General features: G+C 40.4%; 1 protein-coding gene across 7 annotated transcripts in view; it reads right to left on the minus strand.

Moving 5' to 3' along the window:
- PTPRU (protein tyrosine phosphatase receptor type U) overlaps window positions 1-26688 on the minus strand; it is an 83065-nt gene that overhangs the window by 41768 nt on the left and 14609 nt on the right. For all 7 annotated transcript variants that reach the window (XM_072136887.1, XM_072136883.1, XM_072136888.1 and 4 more), the window contains exons 2-3: window positions 2445-2564; window positions 904-1175 (exon numbers count right to left, since the gene is read on the minus strand). In XM_072136887.1, coding sequence (XP_071992988.1) covers window positions 904-1175; window positions 2445-2564 — 392 coding nt within the window. The remainder of the gene's footprint in view (window positions 1-903; window positions 1176-2444; window positions 2565-26688) is intronic.

Genomic DNA, 26688 nt, shown 5'->3' on the forward strand with positions numbered 1-26688 from the left:
GGGGTGGGGGGATTATTACTAATGGCAACTGGTGGGGGATATTACTAATGGTTACTGGTGTGGGGTGGGGGATTATTACTAATGGCTACTTGGGGGGGGGGGGGTATTATTAATGGCTACTGGTGTGGGTGGGGGAATACAACTAATGACTCCTGGTGTCGGGTGAGGGGAAACTAATGGCAACTGGTTTGGGCCGGGGAAGGAATAATTACTAATGGCTAATGTTTTTTAAGGTATAGCGAGAGGGGGCCCCGTTGGGAATTTTGCCCCGGGGCTAAAGGACTCTAGTTACGCCACTGTGAATGTAGCCTTATCATTTTGTAAATATAGATCCAATTCGGGCATACTTCAGTGTGAATGTAGCCTTATCGTTTTGTAAATATAGATCCAATGTCTTAAAATTTAAGAACAGATCAAGACTGTGGCCTACAGCTAAAGCGAGTCAACTTTAGGGAAAACTGCAGCATTACTATTGTAAGAATTCTAAAGGGAGAAAAGTTAAACTTTCACAGTTATTCATACCAACAGTTCCCATAAATCTCAATAAGGGTGTATTCACACGAATGTATGCCTGACGGACATGTCAGGCGCACTGGAGAGGAGGAGAGGTGAGTGCTGCTCATGCCTCCCCTCTCTATAGAAAATAAAGCTGCATGGGCGTTCTGACGGCCAAAGATGGAGCATGCTCACCGTACTGAGCCCATATTTCTGGCTGGCCTTATATACGCCCCCCATAATTACATGTGAATACACCCTAAAGCTGTAATTTTACCTCAATTTTATGTACCCTGTCTCCTGTCTTCTCTGTTATATATATATATATATATATATACATATATATATATACAAATTATAAAATAGCTTCTTTGTGCTCTTTCTCTATATGCATACTTTATGAATTACCTGGTATTCACTGGGCCAGAAAGTGCTAACAGCAAGTTCTGCCTGCTGCCACTGCTTTCCACGAGGTCCTGATACTTCCCAAACTGCTGTCCCAATAGGGCCACCATTGACTCGCACATACACTCGTACTGAGCCAGGACCTCTTGCATCTCTGCTATGCAGAAGGTAACTGAACTGCAAGCAGTGAGTATCATTTTCACTTAGTGGCTGAAAAAGAAGATGAGCCCGCTTCCCTGCTGTGTGTTCTGATGAGTTCACCAAAAGGTAAGATCCTACACAGAGTAGACATGAATAACGATGAAATTGACAATATAGCGGGATAGTACAAAAAATGTCCATATACATCATTAAAGGAGATCTACCATTAAAATCAATCATAGTAAACCAGGTTTATCTTACACATCGATCCAGGCACTGTGACTGTGGTAATCTTTGTATATTTGTTGCCGATGGCCTCCTTCTTTCTCAAATAAACTTTTAACATCATGCTAAGGAGACAGGGCGTTACCATAGATTCTTCATTGCACTGACATTACTTCAGGAAGGGGGAGGGGTGAGTACTGAAGGGAGACAGTGTAACAGCTTGTGATGGTGCAGCATGGTGGGGCTCTGGTAACTCCCCCCAGGGGCACCTCAGACTCATTGACATAATTTTAAAAGTTGATTTTAGAAGGAAGGAGGCCATGGATAGCAAATATAAGAAGATAACCACAGTCACCATGTTTGGATTTATAAGTAAGGGTCCCTGGTTTATCATGCCCACCCGTCCCCTGTCCCAGCGCTCTATTATACAGGTGGTACAGGTGGACATGGCCGGCTGGAAGCTGAACTCAGCACAGCTTCTGTGTCCCTGTAAATAAACAGGAGCACGGCCGGGAAAGAAGGCCGCCAGGGGACACCAGAAGGGACCGCAGAGGTAAATGTTTATTTTTTTAAGCAGTCCCATCCCGGCCACATATAACCCCTTTACTCAGCATTTACTCAGCAGCAAAAGACCATAAATGTGTTATTACATTTAAAGGGGTTATCCGGGTTTAAAAATCTTTTTATGGCCGGGCTGGGGAGGGATAGTTAAACATAATAAACATGGACTTACCTCCTCCGGCGCCGCCGATGTCCCGCGCCGTGGTCACTTCGATCCGTGCCCCTGTAAACAAACAGGGGCACGGAAGCCGCGCACAGGGAGCTTCTGGTCCACGTTGTGGACGGCTCCTCCCATCCGTCCCTATCTCTCAGCGTTGTAAGCGCTGGGAGATGGTGCGCATGGGAGCATCCGGCCGACCGGAAGCTCCCTGTGCGCCGGTGTATTGAAACCGGAGAAGACGGGCCGCGGCGCGGGACATCGGCATCACCGGAGGAGGTAAGTACATGTTTATTATGTTTCAATAGCCCTCCCCAGTCCGGCCATAAAAAAATGTTTAAACCCGGATAACCCCTTTAATAAAAACAACAAGTGTTGCGGGTACAAGGAATAAATGGAATTCTAAAATTCATATTTACACAGGAAAAAACCTTCAAAGGAAAAAGATGATAGATTTTACCTTGGGGCAAGTCAGGGTTTCCATGTGGGTCATGAACCATCTGCCAATCAAAGTCGTCCTGTGTGCTTTGTGTTACTTCACATGGGCCAATATCACTATGGGCCTCAAATGTGCAGCCAGCTGTAAAACAAAGGGGATTTGATAATTTAATCATAAAAATATATAACTAATTACAGCATACGGTTAAACGCATGTAAAAGATTCTCCTTATAGTCAAGTCTAGGTGTTTTAACTACAATATGTGCATAAAATGAAGCACACAGCCAACATAATCTTCATTGATGAACATACTAAAAAGCATTAAAGGACATCTACCATCAGTTTTACTGTTTTTTGAATGCCATCTATATTTCCTGAGAAGTACTATACCCTGCAATGGTCGCTCTGAAGTGTGAGCTGAAACTTGCTACAAGTTTAGGAGATTATGTGCTGCACATTTACATAATAAATTTATGGTTGACATTGTTGATTAAGGTGCACAAGTTTTGCTGGAATTTGTGTATTCTTTCAGTCCAAAGCATATTGAAGTGGACTGAGGTACGGTAATTGCTTTTTGACTTCTATCAGATTAATTTTAACTATTGGTAATAAAAGTTAAAGGGGTATTCCCATTTCAGCAAACAAATGTTATTGTTTGAATAATGAAAAGTTAAATAATTTTCCAATATACTTTTCTATATAAATTCTTCATGGTTTTCTAGATCTTTGCTTGCTGTCATTCTATAGGAAGCTTCATTGTTTACTTCTAGTGGACAGAAATCTGACAATGGTCACACAGGTGCACTGTTCGTTATGTCACACAGCTCTCACTACTCTCTGATACTAACAAGCCGTACACCAGTGTCACCATGGTCAGATTTCTGTCCAAGGGAAGTTAACAACGAAAGTTTCCTATAGGACAGTCATGGCGAACCTTTTAGAGACCGAGTGCCCAAACTACAACAAAGACCCACTTATTTATCGCAGAGTGCCAACACAGAAATGTAATTTGTGATTTATACTCCCTTCTCTGTCACAGTTTTCATTGATACCAGCCCCTGAGGACACCAATAAAGCAGAAAATAGTCACAGGTAGCACTGTCACTTTAAAATAGCTCTGTGCACAGCAAGTCCTGGGCTGTCTGGGACTGCAGGAAGATACCTGGAGTCCTCTCTGGTGATGGCCTGAGTGCCCACAGAAAGGGCTCTGAGTGCCACCTCTGGCACCAGTGCCATAGGTTAGCCATCACTGCTATAGGATGACAACAAGCAGAGATCTAGAAAACCATGAGGAATTGATATAGAAAATAAATTGGAAAATTGTATAATTGTATACAAACAATAACATTAATTTGAAATAACCCTTTAAGCTTTATGAACAATCACTAGATTGGAATTAAGCTTAAGTTTTCTGGTATGGAAAATAAATTATCAGATCACTTTTCTGCCGCAGCTTTGTGTTTTTTACACTCAACTTTATGGGCTTGTGAAAATCTGCATAAAATAACCGCACAATAACCATTGTGTTTTGCCAGAAAACTCGTCTGACCTTAACCCCATAGAGAATCAGATGAGAGACATCAGACCCAACATTGCAGGCGAGTTGAAGGCTGCTATCACAACAGGGCTTCCGTAGCACCTCTGCAGCGCCATCACCACTATGCCACGCTGTATTGATGCAATCATTCATGCAAAAGGAGCCCCGACCGAGTATTAAGTGCATTTACTGTACATGCTTTTCATTTGGTCAACATTTCCGTAAAACATTTTTTACAATTGATTTTATATAATATTTTAATTTTCATAGATAATGGCCCACATTATCAAAAACTGTAGATGCAGGGTGACCAGTTTCATGAATTGTGGCGCAGGTTCTTTATGAATCTGGGGCTCCCTGCACTGCTCCGAGTGCAATAACTTTTTCTTGGTGCACCTTTAACATGGAACGTGTGTTAGCTTGGCTGTAAGCCATAATCATCAACATTAACATAAATAAACACTTGAAAAAGTTGCTGCTATTGGTGGTGAGATGCACCTGTAGATTGAGCAGTCTATGTTCTTCACAGAGTCGGAGTTGCAGACTGCTTACAGCACTGCTGGGGATCATAGAAAGGTAAACTTTTTTTTATTTATCATTCACTGCCTAGGGAAAAAACTGTCTGTGAAGGGGGTAGCACTTTCTAAGGGGGAAGCATTGCCTGGGGTAGTTATGCACTGCCTAATGAGGAAGCAATGTCTGTGGGGTGTTTTTGGGGTGGAGGTGGTACTGTCTGAGAGGGGGCTCTGTCTAAGTGGGAAGCACTGTCTAAAAGGTAAGCACTTTCTTGTGCTTTCAAGGTCTGAGTGCTATGACATTCTGCTGTGTGGAACATTGAGAGTTATATCCTTCTGGGTGTGAACGCATGCGTTTTTAAATGTTACAATGCCTTTTGTCTATTTTGGAAGTGTTTTTATTCATTGCTGTAAGTGGAAGCTGCTGTGTAAACATTTTCACATCTACCTACATTAACAGCTATGAAGAAAAATGCTTCCAGAGAAGCCAAACGCGTTGTAACATTGAAAAACGCATGCGTTCTGACGCTATACAGGTTACCGTATTGTGTAGTCAGAAAAGTAGAACACAACATAAAGTAAGTTATCAAATATATTCTACAATTATCACTTGTATGGTAGGCAGAGCATGAGTACAGAGTTAGTCCTTATTATTCATTATTTTTACTTGTATTGTAATAATAATAATCTTTATATATCTATCATATTCTTTTATATTTTTTTTTTGTATTGTCTTTTATTCAGTATTAGTATGATGATATTATTAATTCATTAAGCAGTGAGCAAGTTTGTATATGTAGGGATATTTGTAGGGATAAAAACATATGGCTTCAAGATTACTTCCTATCAAATCAAGCATCTGCAGAGTCTAACTTATATATGCTATTTTATGACTCCTACATATTCACTGCCAATAAAATGGAAGTGTACAACTAGCAGAGGCTTTATCAGTAAACCCTAAATATACAGCATTAAAGCACAGCAAATGGTTATGGCTTGTAATATGATAGCTAGCCAAAGGCACAAAATGGTTTTGGCATTGTACATGAAGGGTCATTAGTTGAACTAGAATTTAAAAAAAAATGAAAATTGGATGACTTTCAAAATATCTTAGAAATAAGAGATTTCTTCTTTCATTTTACAAGTAAAACACAATTCCCTTGACCCAGAACGGTGACCGAAACACAAGGGAGGCTACAAGACAATAATATGCAAAATAAACACAAAGTAGATGAGTGAAAGAGAAAGGAAGGATGGGTGTAGACAGTTTCCTGTTGGAAACTTTATCTCTTTATTTTCAGGGTCAACTGTCAATGTTATACGTATGTGTCCGAAACAGCTAAGAAAACAAAGACAGCTCAAGAGGGAACAAGATAAAACCGCTGTCGTCTGCTGATTTTTTTTAACCTACAGAACAGCACTTTCTATTTCATTTTTCATCTTTTATACACTGGAAAATTTGGAGGGTAGGAGACTGGAAAGGATTAAAAGATTACAGGAATATGCTACTTTATACACTAGAATAAATACATTTTTAACCACTTTTAAAAAGTCAAGTATTTTATACACAATGGCCTAACAAATCCGCTAACATATTTCCCGCAGCATATGAAGGGATTAGAATACATACATAAAGCAAGTCTGGTGCAAGTACTCTTGGAATAAATTAGGGGTACTCAAGGGGTACTACATTTTAACTAAACTATAAAGTACTATTTACTGTATTAACTGATAATTATTTTACTTAGCATATGTATAAGGGACAAGAGAAGCTCAATAATTAGGGGAAACTGGTAAACAGGCAAGAAAGATGGTAAGAGCTGTACCCTATAACAGTGGTCCCCAACCTTATTGTATTTGGGGACTGGCTGCACCCAAAAAATTTTTCCAAGGACTGGAGCCATGGTCACTGGAAAAAATTGTGTGCCCAACAAATACCCCATATCTAACCCCAACCCATATTATGTGTCATTTGTTGCAGCCCCAATCTAAAATTCGCCCTTTTCTGTAGCCCCCGTCCTTTATAGTTCTCTCTTTTATAAAACCCCCTCCCGTTACTATAGCCCACTTTATAGCACCCCTTTTTTGTAGCCCCCTCCCTTTTGAAAAATGAAGACTAAAAAGTATAAAAAGATGGAAACACAGAGGACGGCGCCTCGGGAGATAAGGTTTGGTGCTGAGAGATATATAAGTCAAGTATTAGAGGGTGCTAACCTGGTACCTTCTTGGTAATGAGGCGTATAAACAGTATTCCAAACTCCAGGCAAAAAACAGGATTAGTGGCTTCTTAGGATGAATGGTATATTTCTAGGGCCAGTAAACTATCTATGCAGCTCTCACAACTCCTTTAGCACCGATAACCTACAAGGCCCGGTAGTACATAGGCAAGGCAAAAAGTATTGTGCAAACAAGTGGGGCGCTGATAGTACAAAAATGCACAGTCCCCAATAGTAATGTCCTCAGCGCAGCCCAAAAAGTAATGTCCCCTGCCCAGCCCCTATATTAATGTCCCCAGCACAGCCCCAATATTAATGTCCCCTGCCCAGCCCCCATAGTAATGTACCCTGCCCAGCCCCCATAGCACTGCCCCCTACCCAGTCCCCATAACAATGTCCCCTGCCCAGCCCCCACAGTAATTTCCTCTGCAATGCCCCCATAGTAATGTACCCTACCCACTCCCCATAGTACTCTCCCCTACCCAGTCCCCATAGTAATGTCCCCTGCCCAGCCCCCATTGTAATGTCCCCTGCAATGCCCCCTTAAAATAAAAAAACTTTATTCTCATGTCTGACGTTCCTCGTCTCCCCATGGCTCCTTGCTGTTCTTCCCCTATGGCTTCCCGGGAGACTGGAAGAGGCACATCTATGTGCGCTGTCAGTGCGCCAACTACATGGCCAACTACATCAGAGTGTGCGTGCCATGCACTGACAGCGCACATAGATGTGCCTCTTGCAGTCTGCAAGGTGATTAAAATGTCATCCGCAAATAATGACATTTTTTATTGGGTGTTGCAACAGATAAAGTCACTATTTACCTTATCTGTGAGCTTTGAGAAGCTGTGCGCCCTCCTCCAAGCATCTCCCTGCAGACTGCTAGCTAAGAAGCTAAAGGAAAGCACATTCAGAGGGCGATAACTTTGGATCCCTTGCACCTAAAATCTCCTCTCAAAGATGCCAGGGAACAAGAGATAAATAAACTGCGCAGTCTGAAGTATTTTTTATATATAAAAATTACACCAGAAAGTGTTCCTTAAAAGTGAATATATTTGGATCCCTGGCACTTATAAACACAAACTTAGATTTATATGAAAGTGATATTCTATGTGCCAGTGATCCAAAGTGTCCTTGGCCATAGAGGTGCCACTCTGTGAGGACTTATGAGATACTTTCCAGACAGGGAAGGGATTAAAAGACAGTAGTTCTTTGCAAAATTGGGCAGAATTCCAACATAGAAAACACATAAAAAAAGAGAGATAAGAGTTGAGATAAGTTATGGTGAGATACAAGAGATGGATAAAAGACATAATGGGGGACATGCAAAACCTATTGTTCTTCCTCTCGAAAAAGTGGAAGAGAAAAACCAACACTATAGCACCATTAGAGACAACAAAAGTAGTGATGGTAAGAAATATTTTATTTAAGTCAAAATACAAATAACAAAATAACAAACACTGGTCTGACCCCCAGACGAAGGCTGCAAGTCAGCCGAAACGCGCGTCGGGGCGTTGTCACTCCGGACATCGATCATCTCTAACATGGGTAAGATATATTGCACTTACGGATTATACATGTTCATGCATTTTGCTCCTTATTATGCTCAATCTAATTGACAATTGTACCATACTTCCCATTCATACTAGATGAAGGCCATTGGTGCCTTCAACCTACACATAATTTTTTTGATGATCCTGCTGTTTGGAGTGCAACCTCATCTTGTGTCCCCCTTGGGGTAGAATCATTTTTAACCAGTGTTTGTTATTTTGTTATTTGTATTTTGACTTAAATAAAATATTTCTTACCATCACTACTTTTGTTGTCTCTAATGGCGCTATAGTGTTTTTTTTTCTCTTCCACTTTTTCGAGAGGAAGAACAATAGGTTTTGCATTAGTTTCTCCAACGAGCTATATGGTATTATACCGAGTGGGGAGAAGGACAGGTTTCATTGCATCACTACATATGATATTTTCCTCCCTATTTTTGGTTTGTTTCAATTTTTGTGTAATAATGGGGGACATGTATCATAGTTTTTTCTTTCTGTGGTGAATTTTTGAGACATTTGGTAGCTCTTTTTTGGGCCTTATGTATGATCATGTCTTTTTACTTGTGATACATCTTCAGCATGCCCATGCGTAGAACGCTGCGCGCTGAAGATTGAACATTGGTGGGCAGAACGCAAGAGGCTACTGGGGCGTGGAGTAGCCACACTGTGTAGCCTCAGATCTGGCTACTCCACGCCATAGTAGCCTCTTTAGGAAATTTGCATATTGGGGGAATTAAAATCTATAACAGTTCTGGGCCATGAAAGAATTAGCCCTAAAAAGGGTAATACTATCATACATTAGAGTAACCTGTCACTGCATCTACCTTAATAGGTATATATAAGAATATACAACATTCGGCGAGCGCTGTCAAGCACGGCACAGCCTCAGCCGCTGTGAATTCGGCGCGGCCGCATCACGGAGAGAAGGCAGCGATTGCGCAATATATGTCATGCTGGCGGCTTCTCTTACAGGTCCCTGCTGACAGCAGCAAGAAGTGAACCAGAGGGGCATGTGGACAAGTGCCGGGGGAGTGTCGGCCAGAGCATACAGAGAAGTGCTGCCGCCCCCCCCCCCCCCCTCATGAATATACCCGACTGCCAGTTCAGGGGATACGTGGATCCGATCTCTTATTTGGTAAAAAGTCAGATCGTTTAGGAACATTTAGTACAACTTTCCCCAACATACATTAAAATAAATTTAGCATATATAGAAAGGGACTGGGGAGAGGATTATGGGGGGCATGTTTGTATGGGGGTCTTTTTGGGGGTGACAAGTGCTCTTTAAGCCTTTTATACATTCTATATATTGATGTTACCTATCTAAGGATGTTCTAAAAAATTATTATTAAGACAGTAATACACTTCACCACTAAAGTTAGATATGATTTAGCTGTCTTGCGTTGCACCCACCATAAAAGGTTATTTAAGTAACTAACAGCCTTCTTTTTATTCAGAATTACGCGATTATGTCAGAAAGTAGATATTCTTATTCCTACTTACCAAATGCTAGCATCCTCATGACTAATAAAACATGTACCAATGTAACACATTTGTACTGTTCTTTATATAGAATACATAACCCACAAATAGAATGCTATATCTATATGTAATCTTAGCATTACATCTGGAACTAAATAGCGAGATACCTTTATATTGTCTGTCGCTTCTTGCCCATTATTACAGCAGATTATTGGAGATCAGCAGAAATGTTATGGTCCCTAGGAAAATTCTAGGATATCAGTAACCACCTCTTGAAAGGGGTTTTCCATAGAATATCAGCTATAGGAAAGTCTTTTTTTCAAATTGGGTCAATTCCACAGGGACCCAAGAAATTATATTTAACATGTGGAGGAAGAGAGTGTTTTATTATTTTTCAGTGCTATCAGAAGGGAATGAAGCCATAGACTCGTTGGAAAAAATATGGCTTGCTTCAAAGGCATGGACAATAGAGATAATGGGGCATATTTAGCTGTCTGAAAGTCAGAATGTTTCTAGTTGCCCATGGCAACCAATCACAGCTCAGCTTTCATTTTACCAGTGCTCATGAATATTTTAAAGGAAACCTACCATTTAGAATGGTAGGGGTAAGCTGTAAGGGTGAGCTGGTGCCGGTACTTACTTTCGTTAGTGTTTTAACGCGGTTTTAACACTTTTTAAACTTTAGAGCAGCAGAGGCTTCGGCGCTGCGTGCGCACGATCGTGCGCGCGCCTACATAGGAAATAGCGGAGATGTTGCGCGCGCACGGTCGCGCGCAGCGCCGAAGCCCCTTCTGCTCTAAAGTTTAAAAAGTGTTAAAACCGCGATACCGCGGTTTATAACACTAACGAAAGTAAGTACCGGCTTGGTACTTACAGCCTACCCCTACCATTCTAAATGGTAGGTTTCCTTTAAAGCTGAGCTGTGATTGGTTGGCATGGGCAACTAGAAATATTCTGACTTTCAGACAGCTTGTTAAATCTGCCCCACTGTGCGTATATCCCGTTATTGACAATTAGAGCCTTAGGAGATATTTATTGTGTGCCGGCGTACTATAGCCCTGCTAAGCCTCTTGATGTATTGGGCAGGTCCTGTGCAGCGTTTATTTCTACACTAGGCTTAGAAACGCATCCGGCGACTAATCACATGGCTCTGCTCGGCCGACAGCACGCCCCTTCACGCCCCACTGGCAGCATTTGTGATTATTTCAGGGCTTCTATGCCACTGACTTGGCAAAGAGGCCCTGATGAATATGCCTCTTAGTGTTTATTAAAGAAATTTTCCAAACAGTCCCTTTAAAAAAGATGGCAGTGTTGTAAGCATTGCTCCTGCAAAACCTACATGTCTCCAATAGTGCGCCATGCATAAAAGTAAGCCCCAAGTTAACTTTAACCCTTACAGAATTCAGCCCTTTTTCGTTTCTGTGCAAGTCAAGAATTGCAACTTTGTTCCCCTTCTCACCACCTTCACACCAGTGTTTTGAATAGTGGGCATTGAAGGGCGTGCGGTTCAGTGGATGGAGGCATACTTGGCATAGTGTATCTGATGCTCAGATGAATTCTAAGAGGCCAGAACCTTAGTGTATACAGCACATGCAGGGGTGTAGGCTACAGCCTTAGCAGACATAGCAGTTGCTACAGGACCTGGCAGGGTCTCTTTCCCCCTGGCTGTAGTTACGCCCCTCTATGTAATGGGCAGCGCATCAGTACCGCAGAGATGCAGGGCTGGATTTAGGGGTGGGCACCACCCTTCTGCTCCATGTGGCCTGCACGGAGGATCTTGCTATCAGGAGGGAGAGAGGAGGAGACTGCCTCCAGCCAATCCCTGCTCTGCCTGTCAGCAGCGCAGGAGACTCAGCTTGATGAGAGGGAGCACCTGAAGTCAGCACCTGAAGAGAAGCAGCAGCTTCCTCAGTAGCAGCTGGGAATCAGCCAGAGCTAAGTCCCCCCTCCCCAAGAGTCTTCCTGTCACACTCTACCATAATCCCTTAGTGTCCTGTGTGCAGGAGCAGCTATGAAGCTCCTGAGTGTCCCTAAAGCACACACAGACCCCCTCTGCATCATCTCCTCATATCTTCCCCCACTACTGCATTTCTACATTAATATGATGTTCTGCAGCAGCTATTGTGGAGCAGTCAGTAATACATGTGGTGCAGTCAGTAATAAATGTGTTGCAGTAAGCAATAAATGTGGCGCGGTCAGTAATAAATGTGGCGCGGTCACTAAAAATGTGGAGCAGTCTGTAATAAATGTGATGTGTAAATAAAATCTTGTTCCAATGTGTATTCTGAGAACATCTTATAAACAAAGCAAACCTGTGTACACACAACGAGTACCAGAGTTCTCTACAGCTATGTCCCTACCAACTCAACTAACAGAGTTCTATAATATGAGTAACAACACAACTGTCAAATAGCAATATCTAAAAGTAAAAGCAAACTAGGCTTTAAAGCCAAACTGCCATGGCTACTCTATAATTTGATATACTGGTATATGTAAAATATTACCCAAAGCCAAAATAATATTATTTATGATGATGTAGAAAACTTTCCACACCTTGACAAGCCTGTTTTGGCTCAGCGAAGCATATTGTTCTGTGCTATTATTTATTACTGGCTGGTGGGAAAATGCTGTCATATTTTTCAGCGAATTAATGGACAGGAATTGTTGTACAGGAAACACGCCTCTTCCCTCTTCCAAAGTTTTGGTTTGTAAATGAAAAACATTTACTTATCCAATGAAATCCGAATTTGTATATAAGTAAAGTTTATTAGTAGCAATGAGGTACAAAATTAACTATTAAACCTGTTATATGGGTTATCTAGTTATATTTTTTAAATAATACAAATTCTGATTCCTGCCACACCCATTCCCATCCTTTCTGGTCTCTCTGCTTCTTGCTCCTGCAGCACTTAATAACTGGGATTGGTAAAGTGAGTATGCCATGACTTCTGCAACCATGCATGCCATTGCCACTGTAATCCTTACTGTAGTCTTAAATGCAATCAATGTCATTAGTTTTTGGCACCAAATGCTAATAAGGCATTTCCTGAAGTCCAGGACCACCCACCTGATGTTCTATGCGACCAACTGGCCTTTGTGAGCTAAAGTTAGCAGATGGTTCTGTGGAAGCTAGAAAAATCCAACTGCTCTGGAACAGAACTGGATGGGATCACAAACATTCCATAGTTCATGTGGTTGCTAAGCCAATAAATGGCCTTACCAGTGATGTGCCATTTATGAACCAGTAACAAATGTGAAACTCAGTTCTGATGTCAATACTTTTGGGTTAATGGGAATAAGACCCATTAAGGGGAGGTCCTTAACCCCTACAGGACTCAGCCCTTTTCCGTTTTTTTTTTTCGTTTCTGTTTTTAACTCCCCTCATTCCAAAAGCTACAACTTTTTTATTATTTGTATTTACTGAGCTGTATGACTGCTTGTTATCTGAGGGACAAATTGTACTTTTTAGTGGCACCATTTAATATTCCATGCCATGTACTGATAAGCTGGAAAAAATGCCAAGTGCAGTGAAATGCATTTCCAGCATTTTCTTGTTGTCTCAGTTTTTATGGCTTTCACTGTGCGTGCCATTGAACACCTCCACTTTGGGTCAATGCAATCACAGGGATACCAAATTTATATAGGTTTTATTATGCTTTAGTAGATTTTTTTTTTTTTTTTAATCTTGTACAAAACAAATTCTGAGTTCAATAACTGTTCATGCCTAGGTGGACGGGCCTCTGTAAGGTATCACTTTTGTGCAATGCGCTAATATTTTCATTAACATCAATTTGGGACTTGTATAACCATATAATAATATTTTTCAAATAATTATGGGTAAAAAAATGTAAAAAAAAGTGGGCATTTTGGGACAGGTATTTTGGGACTTGACGAAACCTAATATGTTTATGACTTTTACTGTTTATTTTTAAATGTATTTTATTTCGTGCTTTATACATTTTTTTTATATTATATATTTTTAAATATTTTTTTTACTATTATTTCTGGCTCCCTAAGGTACTTTAATCCTGGCAATGTGGGCGAGATTATGAGATCATACTGCAACACTACTACTACTCAATAAACAACTACTCTATGAGACACTAGGCCGTCATGGCAACTGATCGGCACCCTCTGACTACCCGTACTGACCGCAGCAGTTGGAGTAGCCCGTAAACTCTCTCCATACATCCCCAGCAGCAGCACCACAGTATTATCGTGGTTTGCAAATCAGTTAAGCTAATTTTTTAAAAATTTTAACAAGACTTATGGCTCTATTACGGAATATGACTGACACCCGATTCCATAGAAACACATATGCAATAATGTTGCGACCCGCCCCCATACTCTAGCGTTTCATTTGTAAACCCAGGACTAGCATTACATGTGACTACACACTAACTACACCAAAAAAATTCCCATTACTTATGAAGCCCAGAGCCCTCAAGCTAAATGGCATAAATTTAAAAGCCTTTTTTTGTAGAAAGCAGGGCATAAGAAGCTAAAAGAAGAGCAGATCCTAACAGAGGGGCACCCATCAGTAAGTTGTTGTGCTTGGTTTACAATCCTTGATCCTGGTTGTCCTTTAATTATAGGCATCACCTCAGCTGTTTTTCATTACAGACAGACTTGGAAGAACACAGCCAGGTTCATATAGCACCTGTTCAATGTAGGATCAACTTTTAGTGTACGTTCATACATACATGCGTTAAGATGTATGTGTCAAAATGCGTGCATTTGACATGTTACCTTGCGTTGCGTTAAAAAGCATTGCCCGGGTTTACATCACTAGCACCTGGGGCCGACCTAGGCCCGATTGCATATAAGTTTCCATGGAAATGCATGCAATCAGTAACCAGCAACCGGTGTCTTGCATTAACCCATTAACGACCTGGCCCTTTTTAGTTTTTTTCACTTCCATTTTTCTCTCACCACCTTCATAAATCTTTAACTTTTTTATTTTTCCACATAAAGAGTTCTGTGACCGCTTATTTTCTGCGTAACAAATAGCACTTCATTGTGATGATATATATATATTTTTTTAAATCAGATAAACTTTATTAAAGCAGATAATTACAAGTATTGTCTTGCATTTCTTGACATACAGAACATTGTTATTTTCTTAACTTAAACCCCTACCCAACCAACACCCCCCTCCCCTCACGGTCCATTGCCCTCTCTTCCCCTCCTCATCCTGATTGATAGGCTCCATGTCCATATGCAGGACCCCCTACCTCTCCACATCTCCCCTATTTTCCTCACATCCCTGATGTCTATCCAAGTCGCCATCTCTCCCATCTCCTGAGCATTTCTGTTGTTCCCAGTCCCGGACACTCCAGCCATTTACACCATTGCTTGTTATACTTCTTAATTGATTTTCGTTTTATATATACTCCCAACTCCATTTGAAGCGTAGTATTCACCATTTTCTTAATTTCCCCAAGAATCTAACCAGTGTCTGGCAATAGTCTTTCGGGCCTGATATAATATTTTTGCTACGGCCAGCTGTTCCGCCCTAGTTATTTCCAAGTTCCCTACACATCCCAGTGAGCATACTTTTGGATCATTTAACTCACCCGTTCCATATACTTTATCCACCAACCTACTCACTCTGCCCCACAGTTCTTTCAGCATCGGACACGCCCAAAACATATGTAGGAGATCCGCCCCTTCTGATAAACATCTCGGGCATTTATCATCCTCTCGAATACCAATCTTTTTCATCAGGACCGGGGTACGATAGGCCCTATGGAGTACGAACAGTTGGGATCTGCGTTGTGCTACATTCAGGGATAGCTTACTTGGAGTCTCTAGTAACTCCTCCCATTCCTCATCCAGCAGCTCCCCCACATCCCCCTCCCATTTACGATGCACCTCTGTTAGCGGATCCCCCAATATTTTATCCCTGATTTCCCCATACAGTAAGGATATAAGCCCTCTCATATTTTTAGCTTGGACCACTCCTTGCATTACTCCCAATGAGGAAATAGCCATTTCACCATTCTCGAACTGTGCCTGTAGACTATGCCTTAGCTGCAGGTATTGAAAAAATATGTGCCTGGGTATCTCAAATTCCTCCGTCAGTTGTTGGAACGACTTCAGCGTCGACTCAGTATATAGCTGATTCAAATAGATTATTCCTTTCTGACTCCAGCCCCTAATATCCTCCAGCATATATACTTCCCCTAGACACGGGTTATCCCATAAAGGAGTGTACTTTGTCCATGGGCCAATCCCGACCACCTGCTTATAAAGCCTCCACACCCTCTGCATCAATTTCAATGTCGGGCACTGGCTCACCCTGCTTTCCAACTTTCTTGCCTCCAACATTGCCAAAGGGGTTAGCGTACCCCCGAAATGTCTAACTACCAGTGGGCACCATGATTCCTCACCTTCTAACGCCCAACCACCAAAATGTTGGCATTGTGCCGCCATATAATATGCCCACGCATCCGGTACCGCCACTCCCCCTCTAAATTTAGGCAGCTGCAGTTTTGTCAATTTCTAGGGATTCCCTGTTTCCAAATTAGTTCCCTAAATAACCAGTGGATTTTATTGAACCAATATTGCGGGATCCATACAGGGGCAATGTGGAGTATATATAACAGCTGCGGCATGAAAGTCATTTTAATAAGGTTTGCCTTTCCCAGGGGAGATAAGGGAAGTTTCTTCCACACTTGTATGCGGGCCCTTATTTCCGCCAGTAATGGTGCTAAGTTCCCCATCTATCATATCTTACTGGGTCAGTCCGGGACAACGGCATTAAGGCGGATTTTGTCCAATTTATGCGGAGACCTGAAAAATCCCCAAATCTCTCCAACACCTCCATCACGACTGGTAGTGATTTTGAAACATCAGATATAAACAATAACACATCGTCTGCGTATAACACAATCGTTTCCTCCCCTCCATTATATCTAAACCCAAGGATACCTTCGTGTTGTCGTATCCAACATGCAAGTGGCTCTATAGCCAAAGCAAACAGCAGGGGTGACAGCTTTGTAGCTTTCAAGCCGCCTGATTCTGCCATAACAACACCTGACCTACCATTTGTCCACACAAATTTAGAACCCCGTTCCTCTTTTTTTCCCACTCATCACAAGGGCAATTTCATCGATACTTTCTACACCCTTGTCACCACAGATATCAATACACTCTTGAAAGAGGAAAAGGTCAAAGAAAAAGAGAGACCTAAGAAACATCCCAGTAGACCCAGTGGCCCTACAACAGATAATCTCACGGGAGCCGAACGACAAGCTCTCTCTATCTTGGAAAAGAACACTGAGATTGTTATAAAACCAGCGGATAAAGGGGGGGGGGGATTGTTAAACTAGACAGAGAAACATACATCCAGGAATCACTCCGCCTCCTGTCATATACCGAATTTTACGTTAAAATGGACCACAATCCCATCAGTTCCTTCAATAAACAATTGGAAGAGTTTTTGAAAGCAGGTCTTAACAAAGGTATCCTAAATAAGAATGAATTCCTTTACTTACATATTCAAGAACCCAACACACCACTGTTTTACTACCTCCCAAAAATCCATAAATGCACTTCCAATCCACCAGGTCGGCCGATCTCACTATATTGATATCTTCCTGCAAAAGATCTCAGTCTCGGTATCCAATCAATTAAATACTTTCTTGAAAAAGATTCTCAGATCCTACCTGTACAACAGACCTTTATTTTGGATTTGCACCCAGTTTTGCCAATCTATTTGTAGGTCACCTGGATGAATCTTTCATCTATACCCACCCACTGTACGCAAAATGTGCAATCTATAAAAGGTTTATAGATGACATCTTTATCATCTGGCAGGGTACTTCAGAAGAACTCAACAGCTTTGTCCAAGACATCAACAAAAACCCTTGGGGCTTAAAATTCACTTCTAACATAACCACAGATAAAGCCGAATTTCTAGATATCGAAATCTTTCCTAATCAAGAAAAAAGACTAAATACTAGAACATTTTTTAAATCCGTTGATTCCAATAGTTATCTAAACTTCCATAGTGCCCACTACAAAAAATGGGTGACGAATGTCCCATACGGCCAGTTTAAAAGACTAAGGAGAAATTGCACCAACGATGGTGATTACTCCGACCAGTCTAGTCTATTAGCGAAACGCTTTAAAGACAAGGGATACCCCACAAAATTAATACAAGATTCCAGGAAAAAAGCCGAGACACTCAATCAAAAGGACTGTCTGGTCAAGAAAATCAAGAATAAAAATAAAATTGAAAACAAGAACCAGGAAAACCATACATAAACATAGAAAGAGATGACGGCACTCACCGGTTCCAAAAGCATGAAAAGCGTCCTTTATTGGTGGGGAAGCATGCAGGGGGGTAAACAGACAGGTTTACCCCCCTTAATGTATTATATACATTATATATGTATATAATAATTTTTTATACATTGGTCTAATCCCCATCTATATGTCATTATATGTTATTCTGAATTTGGTTTTTGTAAATATTTAGATTTTATCCAATTGTACTTGAAGAAGGGCTGATTAGCCCGAAACGCGTCTACTATGGAATAAAGCATTTTAACCTTCTTGAAGACCCTTGTCCGAATAGCGCCATTCCAGCCCTCTTTTGGTTTCCTAAACCACCCCTTCTGTCTATCTACACGACCTGTAATCTTCAGCAGAGTTGATGCATTATGTTGTACAGCTCTCAGTACATCTCTACCAGTGTAGGTTCTGCAGCCTCCTCCTCCTTTCCATTGCTTTCCACCTGATCCCCATCTTTGTCTCTCTCCTCATCCACCATATCCTCCTCTCCTGACAAAGTTTCTCCCAGCACATCTGGAGCCAAATCTGGAGCCTGAGGACTTACTTGGTGGTGTTTTATGTGCTGCATGGGCTTCAACCTCCTGTCTCCCTGCTATGGCCGATGATCTCGCAAAGCCACTGAGCTGTGCTGCAGTCTCTCCTCTCAGCACTTTAGGCGCTCATCCTCCAGTCAACTGCAGGGCGCCATCTTGGGAGCTCCGCTCACTCGGCTTCTCCACCGTCTTTTGCCTCCTGTTCCCGGTCATCTCGTCGTGAAAACAGGTCGGTATCCATCCAGGAGTATTCCCCTACAAATTGTGCCCCTTTACTTCCACTCAGAACAGGTATGGCAGGAGTTATCAGGATTATGCACACAGAGCTCTGGCACTTCACTTCCAACTCCATCAGCTGCTAGGCCACGCCCCATATAGTGATGATATATTTAATATTCCATGCCTGGTACTAGGAAGCAGGAAAAAAAATCCAAATGCACAGAAAATGTTGAAAAAATAAATTTGCAACTTTTCTTGTGGGCTTGTATTTTACAGCTTTCACTTTACGCCCCAAATGACATGTCTACTTTATTCTTTGGGTCAGTACGATTACGGGGAGACCAAATTCGTATAGGTTTTATAATGTTTTCATACATTTACAAAAATTAAAACCACAGTACAATTTTTTTTTTTGATTTTGCCATCTTCTGGTGCCAATAACTTTTTCATACTTTGGTGTACAGAGCTGTGGGTAGTTTCATTTTTTGCGACTTTTGATGGCATTTTCATTGCCATCATTTTTAGGACTTTGCAACTTTTTAATCACTTTTTATTGATTTTTTAATATTTTTTAAAAGTGCCATTTTCGACTTTGGGTACTATTTTCCGTTACAGGGTTAAACGCAGTGAAAAAACGTTATTATAGTTTGATAGATCAGGCATTTTTGGACGCGGAGATTAATATTTATGGTGGATTTGTGAAAGCTGGAGCCTTGGGCTAATGAAGTTAAATGTAGGATAATGCACTTGGGCAAGGGAAACAAACTTTATAATGATCTTTTAAATAGTGAATTACTGAGTAAAAAAGAAGACTTGGGGGTGTTGGTGGACAGTCAACTTAATTTTAGTGAATACTTCATTAAAAACTTTGAATAACCCCTTCAAGACACAGCCAGTTTGTATGTTAAAGCTCGGCCTCTTTTTTTGTAATCTGGCATGTTTCGCTTTATATGCTTATGACTTTTGAACACTTAATAATAATAATAATCTTTATTTATGTAGCACCATAAAATTCTGTAGCACTTTACAAATCACTTTAACTTACCAAAATGATTTTGAGACAGTTTTTTTGGAACACGTAGGGGCAGATGTATTATCGTCTCTGCGCCTCAAGAATGCCGGGATCTTTCATTTTTTTGGGGTGCAGAATTGTTGCAGATCATTTTTAATGAGTCTGCACCAGAAAGAACAGATGTTTCTGACTATCCCAACGCAGCACAATTTTAAGCGCAATAGACCAGGAAAAAAATGGTCAGAGAGCAAAATTAAGGCGCAGTCCATGTAAGATTTTGGTGCACAACTTATTATTACTGTCTACCCATTATTTACTTACAGCTGTGCGCCACTTTAAAACATTGGGCTGTGTTTTTCGGAGACTGATCTCGGATGCCGACAGTCGTGCTTGCGCCACAATTAGTAATTCCCACCCATTGTTCTTCATGTTAGTAGTACATTTTGGTTGACATGTTTTGCATTTATTTATGAAAAAAAAGTAAAATTTGCTAAATGCTATGAGAAATTTGTCATTTTTAAAATTTGAAATTTTACTAAATTTCTCACAATAAAACCTAATATGGGGAAAAATCTATTGTTTTTGCATAAAACTTTTATTTTGTTGTCTTCGGAGCTGAATGATGGCTTGTTTTTTTGTGGAACATCTAGTACTTTGCACGAATATCATTCAGGAGTAGATATGTTTTCTGATGGCTTTTTATTGAAATTTTTGAAATAGGTATAAAACATATTTTTGGGTGGATTTTTTTTTTAACAGGGTTTAACTACGGATGCAGTTATGCTATAAGTGTAGGGATTGTTTTATGGTTTTGACCTTTTAAACATTATATGTAATTCTATGGGGCAGATTTACTTACCCGGTCCATTCGCGATCCAGCGGCGCGTTCTCTGCGGTGGATTCGGGTCTGGCCGGGATTCACTAAGGCAGTTCCTCCGACGTCCACCAGGTGGCGATGCTGCGCTGAAGTTCCCCGGAATGCACTGATCTTCACCAAGCCGGACCGAGTGAAGGTAAGCGCGAGTCCCGTGACACTTTTTTTTTTTTAAATGCAGCGGGTTTTCCGAATCCGTCGGGTTTTCGTTCGGCCACGCCCCCGATTTCTGTCACATGCATGCCAGCGCCGATGCGCCACAATTGGATTGCGTGTGCCAAAATCCCGGGGCAATTCAGGGAAAATCGGTGCAAATCGGAAATATTCGGGTAACACGTCGGGAAAACGGGGATTTGCAGCATTTCTATTCATTTATGTATTTGAAGTTCACTCTGACAGCGGGTGTTACGCTGGGGTATCAGCTGATAGTTACAGCGGACACCCCGTGTTTTATGATGCTGGACCAGCTCTGATTACAAACTTGGTCGGTATCAGCTCTGCATTCGATATATCATAAATTAAAGCCCAGCGGTCAAAAAGCATTGCTTTTCCCTAAATGGTTCCTTTCCATGGCTGCAATATTTAAAAGTCAGTTTGTAAACTTATATGCAACTCGTCTACTGTGAGTCCAATCACAATAAGTGAGTCCAATGAGGCCTAGCAGGTCTCACTGCCACCTAACATAATGCTCTGTTACATCACTGGCACTTTATGTGATGTAACCAGGGTGATGTCATGTAAAGTCCTGTTACATTTGCACAGTCTACCCCATGTATGTATCTGATCACATTAAATCACATCATGCCTCCATGGAGAGATAGGGAGAAATAGCAGTCCATGGAGGCATGCTGTTTTCATGCCATGCGAACTGATACATACATGTAAGATAAAATTGATTTATGGGGCTGTAAGGGAAACCATTATTAGCTAAAAGAGGGGCTCTATGGGACAGGTTTCCTTTAAGCAAATAAAATGAAGGGAGGTATCATAGATGCTCATGATAAGGACCTTTATTCCAATCACTGGGTAGATCACACAGAATATTGTATGCAAATTTTGACAACTGAGTATAAAAGGTTGAACTGGAACAGGTGCAGAGAGAAAGCTTATTAAGGGAACAATGACAGGTTACTAAATTAGGGGGTAATCTCATTACAATGTCCAAAAAACCTGAAAGGGACAGATCAGAGATCTTTTGTACCCAAGCCTGTGGATGATAGAGTGGGTGACAGCACAATCAGGGCTGGCAATGATCGCAGGTTTTCACCTTTTAAATCTGACGTGGCACTTGTATGGACGCAGTCATATTGGCCCTGATTGTTTTTGTTTCTCAAAGTTGCTAGACAGGCTCAGAACACTTACATAAACTATCATTTAGTAATCGTATTTACAATTTCTATACAGTATCATTGGCTTTACAAGAGGGCAATTAAAAAAAAAAGGTGAGGATATTATTTAAATGTGAATCTGAAGCCAGTCACTGCTAAACACACATTGTACTCGACAGCTGACCTAACCCTTTGCGGTCACTACTATAACTTATAGTCAGCAGCCCTACAATGTAATTATACTGCTGCACAGTTGCCAATGCGATGTGTGAAATATGTGTACGTGGGATGCCTGTGCAAACCTTGCCAAGTGATACGCTGAATAATTCATGTGTGTAGCATGTTACAGTGATAAAGAGCAAGTAAGCAGGTTGACACATGTTGACTTCTGCGTCTGTTGTGATAACACTGCTTAAACAACTTCCTTTGTAAGACTGTGTTTGTCTGGTACAATCTAATAGATTTGGTTAGTGACAAGAACACAATGTAATACAGCTAAAAATGACTTCTAAATCAGAGAAATGTCTTGCAATGCATTAGCCATAGGATAGAATCAGTTGGAGACATGGAATAAAGTGTCATGGATATATTTATTTTCATTGCTTACCATAAAGGTGCATTTAAGTTTCTGCATCATGGCTGAAAATCCCATTCTGACTACAGTCTAATGACCCAAACTTAGATCAAAGAGATCTATGTGGGTCATTGAATCGGCGGCCACATTATGGTTGCCTCAATGACAAGGATACAATGTGCAAATGCAAAATAAATGTGTTTACTGTTATTTATGTTGTCTTTGAATGTGTTTTATGCATAGACTTGCATTCTGGAGGTCACACTACATTTTTTTCCCAAATTTTAGCCAGTGGAGTAGGAAATATTCAAGTAAAATCAGCAGTACAAACAAAATCATAATCATAATACGGTATATATCCTTGCATTTAAAGATGCCTGATGTATTAAAAACAAAAAATTGTCAACCCAAACATTTAATTTAGTAACATAAGATAGAATCAACGCTTTTAACTATAAAACTTTGAACAAAGATTTCTCAAAATGTAATCAATAAAAGCGACCACTTGTCCTGCAAAAAAATATTGATTTTATACAGCTTCACACATCAAGGTATAAAAAGTTATACCCAGGTAAACATCTGCAAAGAGTTTGTATGTTCTCTCCGTGTTTGCATGGGTTTCCTCCGGGTACTCCGGTTTCCTCCCACACTTCAAAACATACTGTTAGGTTTAGATTGCGAGCCCCATGGGGACAGGGACAAATTTGATATGCTTGTGCAGCGCTGCGTAATCTGTGTGCGCTATATACGGTAAATAAAGAATTATTAAAATATAAAGACATTTTTTAAAACTTTTTTTTAACATGGCCAATATAGTGCATCTGTATTAGAGCAAGCCTGCAGCAGCGTCTACTCTACAGGCAGTCCCCAGGTTATTTACGGGGCAGGGATGTTTAAGAAAAGTTATATTTTGTGAGTGTTACTCCAGACAAATTTTTTGCCCTTGTGACAATTGCATTTTCAAAATTGTGGATTGTCATGGGAACAAGGATTAACAATAAAGCTTAATTTACAGACACCTTACAGTTGATCAGTGCAGCCTAGGGCTAAAGTTCAGTAAATTACCAGCATCCAGAGAGCTTCACCAAAGAGTCTAGAGGGGACCATTTGTAACAAGTGGTCATTTGTGAGTCAGGTGTCCTCAAATCGGGGACTGCCTGTAGATCCCTCTATTGCTGCTAACCAATGACATCATGGGGGCAATATTCTAATTCAAACCGAGGTAAGGATCTGCAATTGAACAGATCAAGGGTGCTAACAGTCAGTGTCTGCTGTATGATACAGCAGTCACATGCCCTGTCAGTTAAATTTCCTAAAATTGTATCAATTCAGTAGTTTCATTGATATCCTTTTCTAGAGACAGATGATGTTCAATTTGTCTGCCACTATAGATTCCATAGGAGTCCATGAAATCAAATCAATATCAAGATCAAGCTTGATGGCGGTCCAAAACCCAGAAATTATCTGAAAAGATGCACTTGTTAAAAAAACGTTGCAGCCTGTTCACTACTTATTAAGTGTAGCACTGAACAATGATATCACAACGCAGTCCAATGACAAAGCGACTAAGCCTGAGAAGTGAAGCCGACACTCAATGGAGTGCCAATACAGACATATCCTTATGGTCTGAAGGATCTTGGGTGTTGAAGAAAATTCCATTAACGTTTATTCGAATTAGCTTCTTTGTGCACAAAAAGCGTGGTTACACCTGTTTTCTTCTCTCCATCCCTCCCCTCCTTACACACAAATTAGAATGAGGAGTTTTTATTGTCTTTTGGCAGGAGAAGTCAATCTCTGCATAAGAGGCAGCTGAGCCCTCTTCTTATATACTAGGTGTTTTCTGCATGAAGCAGCTACTACCTGTCATCAGTCACTTCATCAGGCATGGTATATATAACAACATGGTATATTTATACACTAAAGAGCTTAACAAAACTATGGTTGATGAAAGTGATACATTGATAAAAAAAAATTTGTAAAATTCTAAATATGCACAAAAAAGGGAAATGTAGGTTCAATGTACAGTAGAGGATTGTTATTATGGCTGTATACAAAACAGAAAAAGATATTTATTGTGGATTAAAGGGTAGAATAATAAAACCACTAGGTGGCACTGCTCAGCTGCTTATTGTACAAGGTACAGTAACTTGGTTCACATTTCAACATATTCAAGCATGAACTAAGCTCAGGGTGTTTGCTATTTCCTTTTATCCACCATGCGAAGAGAAATGGAGCTCTCCTAGCCTGCAACCGTACTAATATTATATATATATATATATATATATATATATATATATATATATATAATACAATCATAGACCAAGTTTCATGTCCTCAGAAAAATAGGTAAATGCATGTCACAAATATTTAGAGACTGTAAGAAGACAGAAATGATTTAGTACCAGACAGTGTAGGGATGAATGCTGGTTAGGATTGTGCACTGATTTAGTAGCTTGAATGGAAAATTAGGCAAGACTGTGGATGCTGATCGAACAGTTTGTCTCCACCGCATTATTTCAGAACTTATAAAATCCGTAGCTGTTGTAACCGTCCAACCCTATTTCTTTTGAACCTCTGCCCAGCTTCAACCCATTCCAACAGTGTCCCACCTCCTCCCGCCCCCTTTCTTTTCCCAGACCCTAACACAAACCAAGATTGGCACAATGACAGCTCAGATTTGTTTCTCCGAAATAATATCATTAAAAGTTGAATTTCCAGACCTCCTACAAAGCAGTTTATGTGTCATTTAAAAGTGTAACAACGTTACTTAATTCTCTCCCATAAATGTGCGTCTTCTTTTATATTGCACACGTAGCAATTAAGGGATTCAGGGAGATAATCACTAAGACATATTTCTTAAATACAATCCCTTCAAGGGGAGTAGATTGGAGGCAGGATGGGAATATAGAAGGGAGGCAAATTGGATTTTAACTTCCTGATATCCAAAAGGTTTAAAAGTTTTAAAAATCCATGTTTCATCTGATGTTTGTGATTCTGCAGAAGTGGCTTTGATCAGTTACAATAGCCATTTATTTTTATTTTATACTTGTGAGCATAGCCAAGAATAAGAACATAGACTATGTATTGTATGCTGTTGCAAAGAAAGCTGAAATGCATTGCGATATTCATTTATAGCTTAACACATATCCCTAGTTCAGTCACATATGTCAACCCATCCACGTCCTAGCTGTTATTGTTACATTACTATGCTATCTGGTCAAAGAAATGATCACAGGACCTGAAGACCCACTACTGTAATAACAAGAGAACAAGCAATAAGGAATCAATATTAATTGTGGGATACTTCATAACTGGATCCCCTGCATGAGAAAATGATTTGTGATTGTCTTATCTACCACCCATAGCAAATGGAGCTGTACAAAAGGTATCCCATCACAATATCCCTTTAACCAAACAACCTTAGGGAAACATTTACACTGCAAAAATGCAGTATCTAAACAGCCTCATAGTTCAATCCTTCAATTTTTCTGCAAAAATGGTAATGATGGATTTACCCATGGGAAAATCCTGCGAACACCACTGTCATGTATGATAGAAATTTATTACTTCATATTGCAATCACTGTCAAAAATCATATACCTAAGGGTGTCCTGAAAATGAATGTTTTTATATACAGTAACAATTACTGATAAGGTTGTTATGTGCACAAGGTAGGCGGCTATCTCCTAATGTACTATTCTGTTTCATGATCGTAAAGAAGACAGACATTCACTTCAGTATTATTGATCCCAATGGAGAGAAAAGTACTCTGTGTGCACACAGGGTTTTAAAGAAGAAAAATAATAGAACCTTAATAAGAAATAAAATCAAATTATACCCCATCTCCAAGTTGCTATTTTGTTAAAGTAAACCTACCATTTGACTTGATGCATTATGAAGCAAACATACCATGAGAATTCTGTAGCTACACTGATGCAGGATCATATCTTGGTTAATCCCTGTGCTGAGTGGTTTTGCTGATAAAAAAGATATAACATTATGATAATGAAGCTCTGTTGCCTCTATGGCTGGTTCAGCACTTCTCTTAGTACATGAGTTATTCACTGCAGGAGAGCATGATGTAATCCCTGGGTTGTGGCTGAAGGCAGAATAATCAATTGTTGCACCATCCC

This window comes from Engystomops pustulosus, chromosome 2 (genome assembly GCF_040894005.1).
Source record: "Engystomops pustulosus chromosome 2, aEngPut4.maternal, whole genome shotgun sequence".
NCBI classification, from domain to species: Eukaryota; Metazoa; Chordata; class Amphibia; order Anura; family Leptodactylidae; genus Engystomops; species Engystomops pustulosus.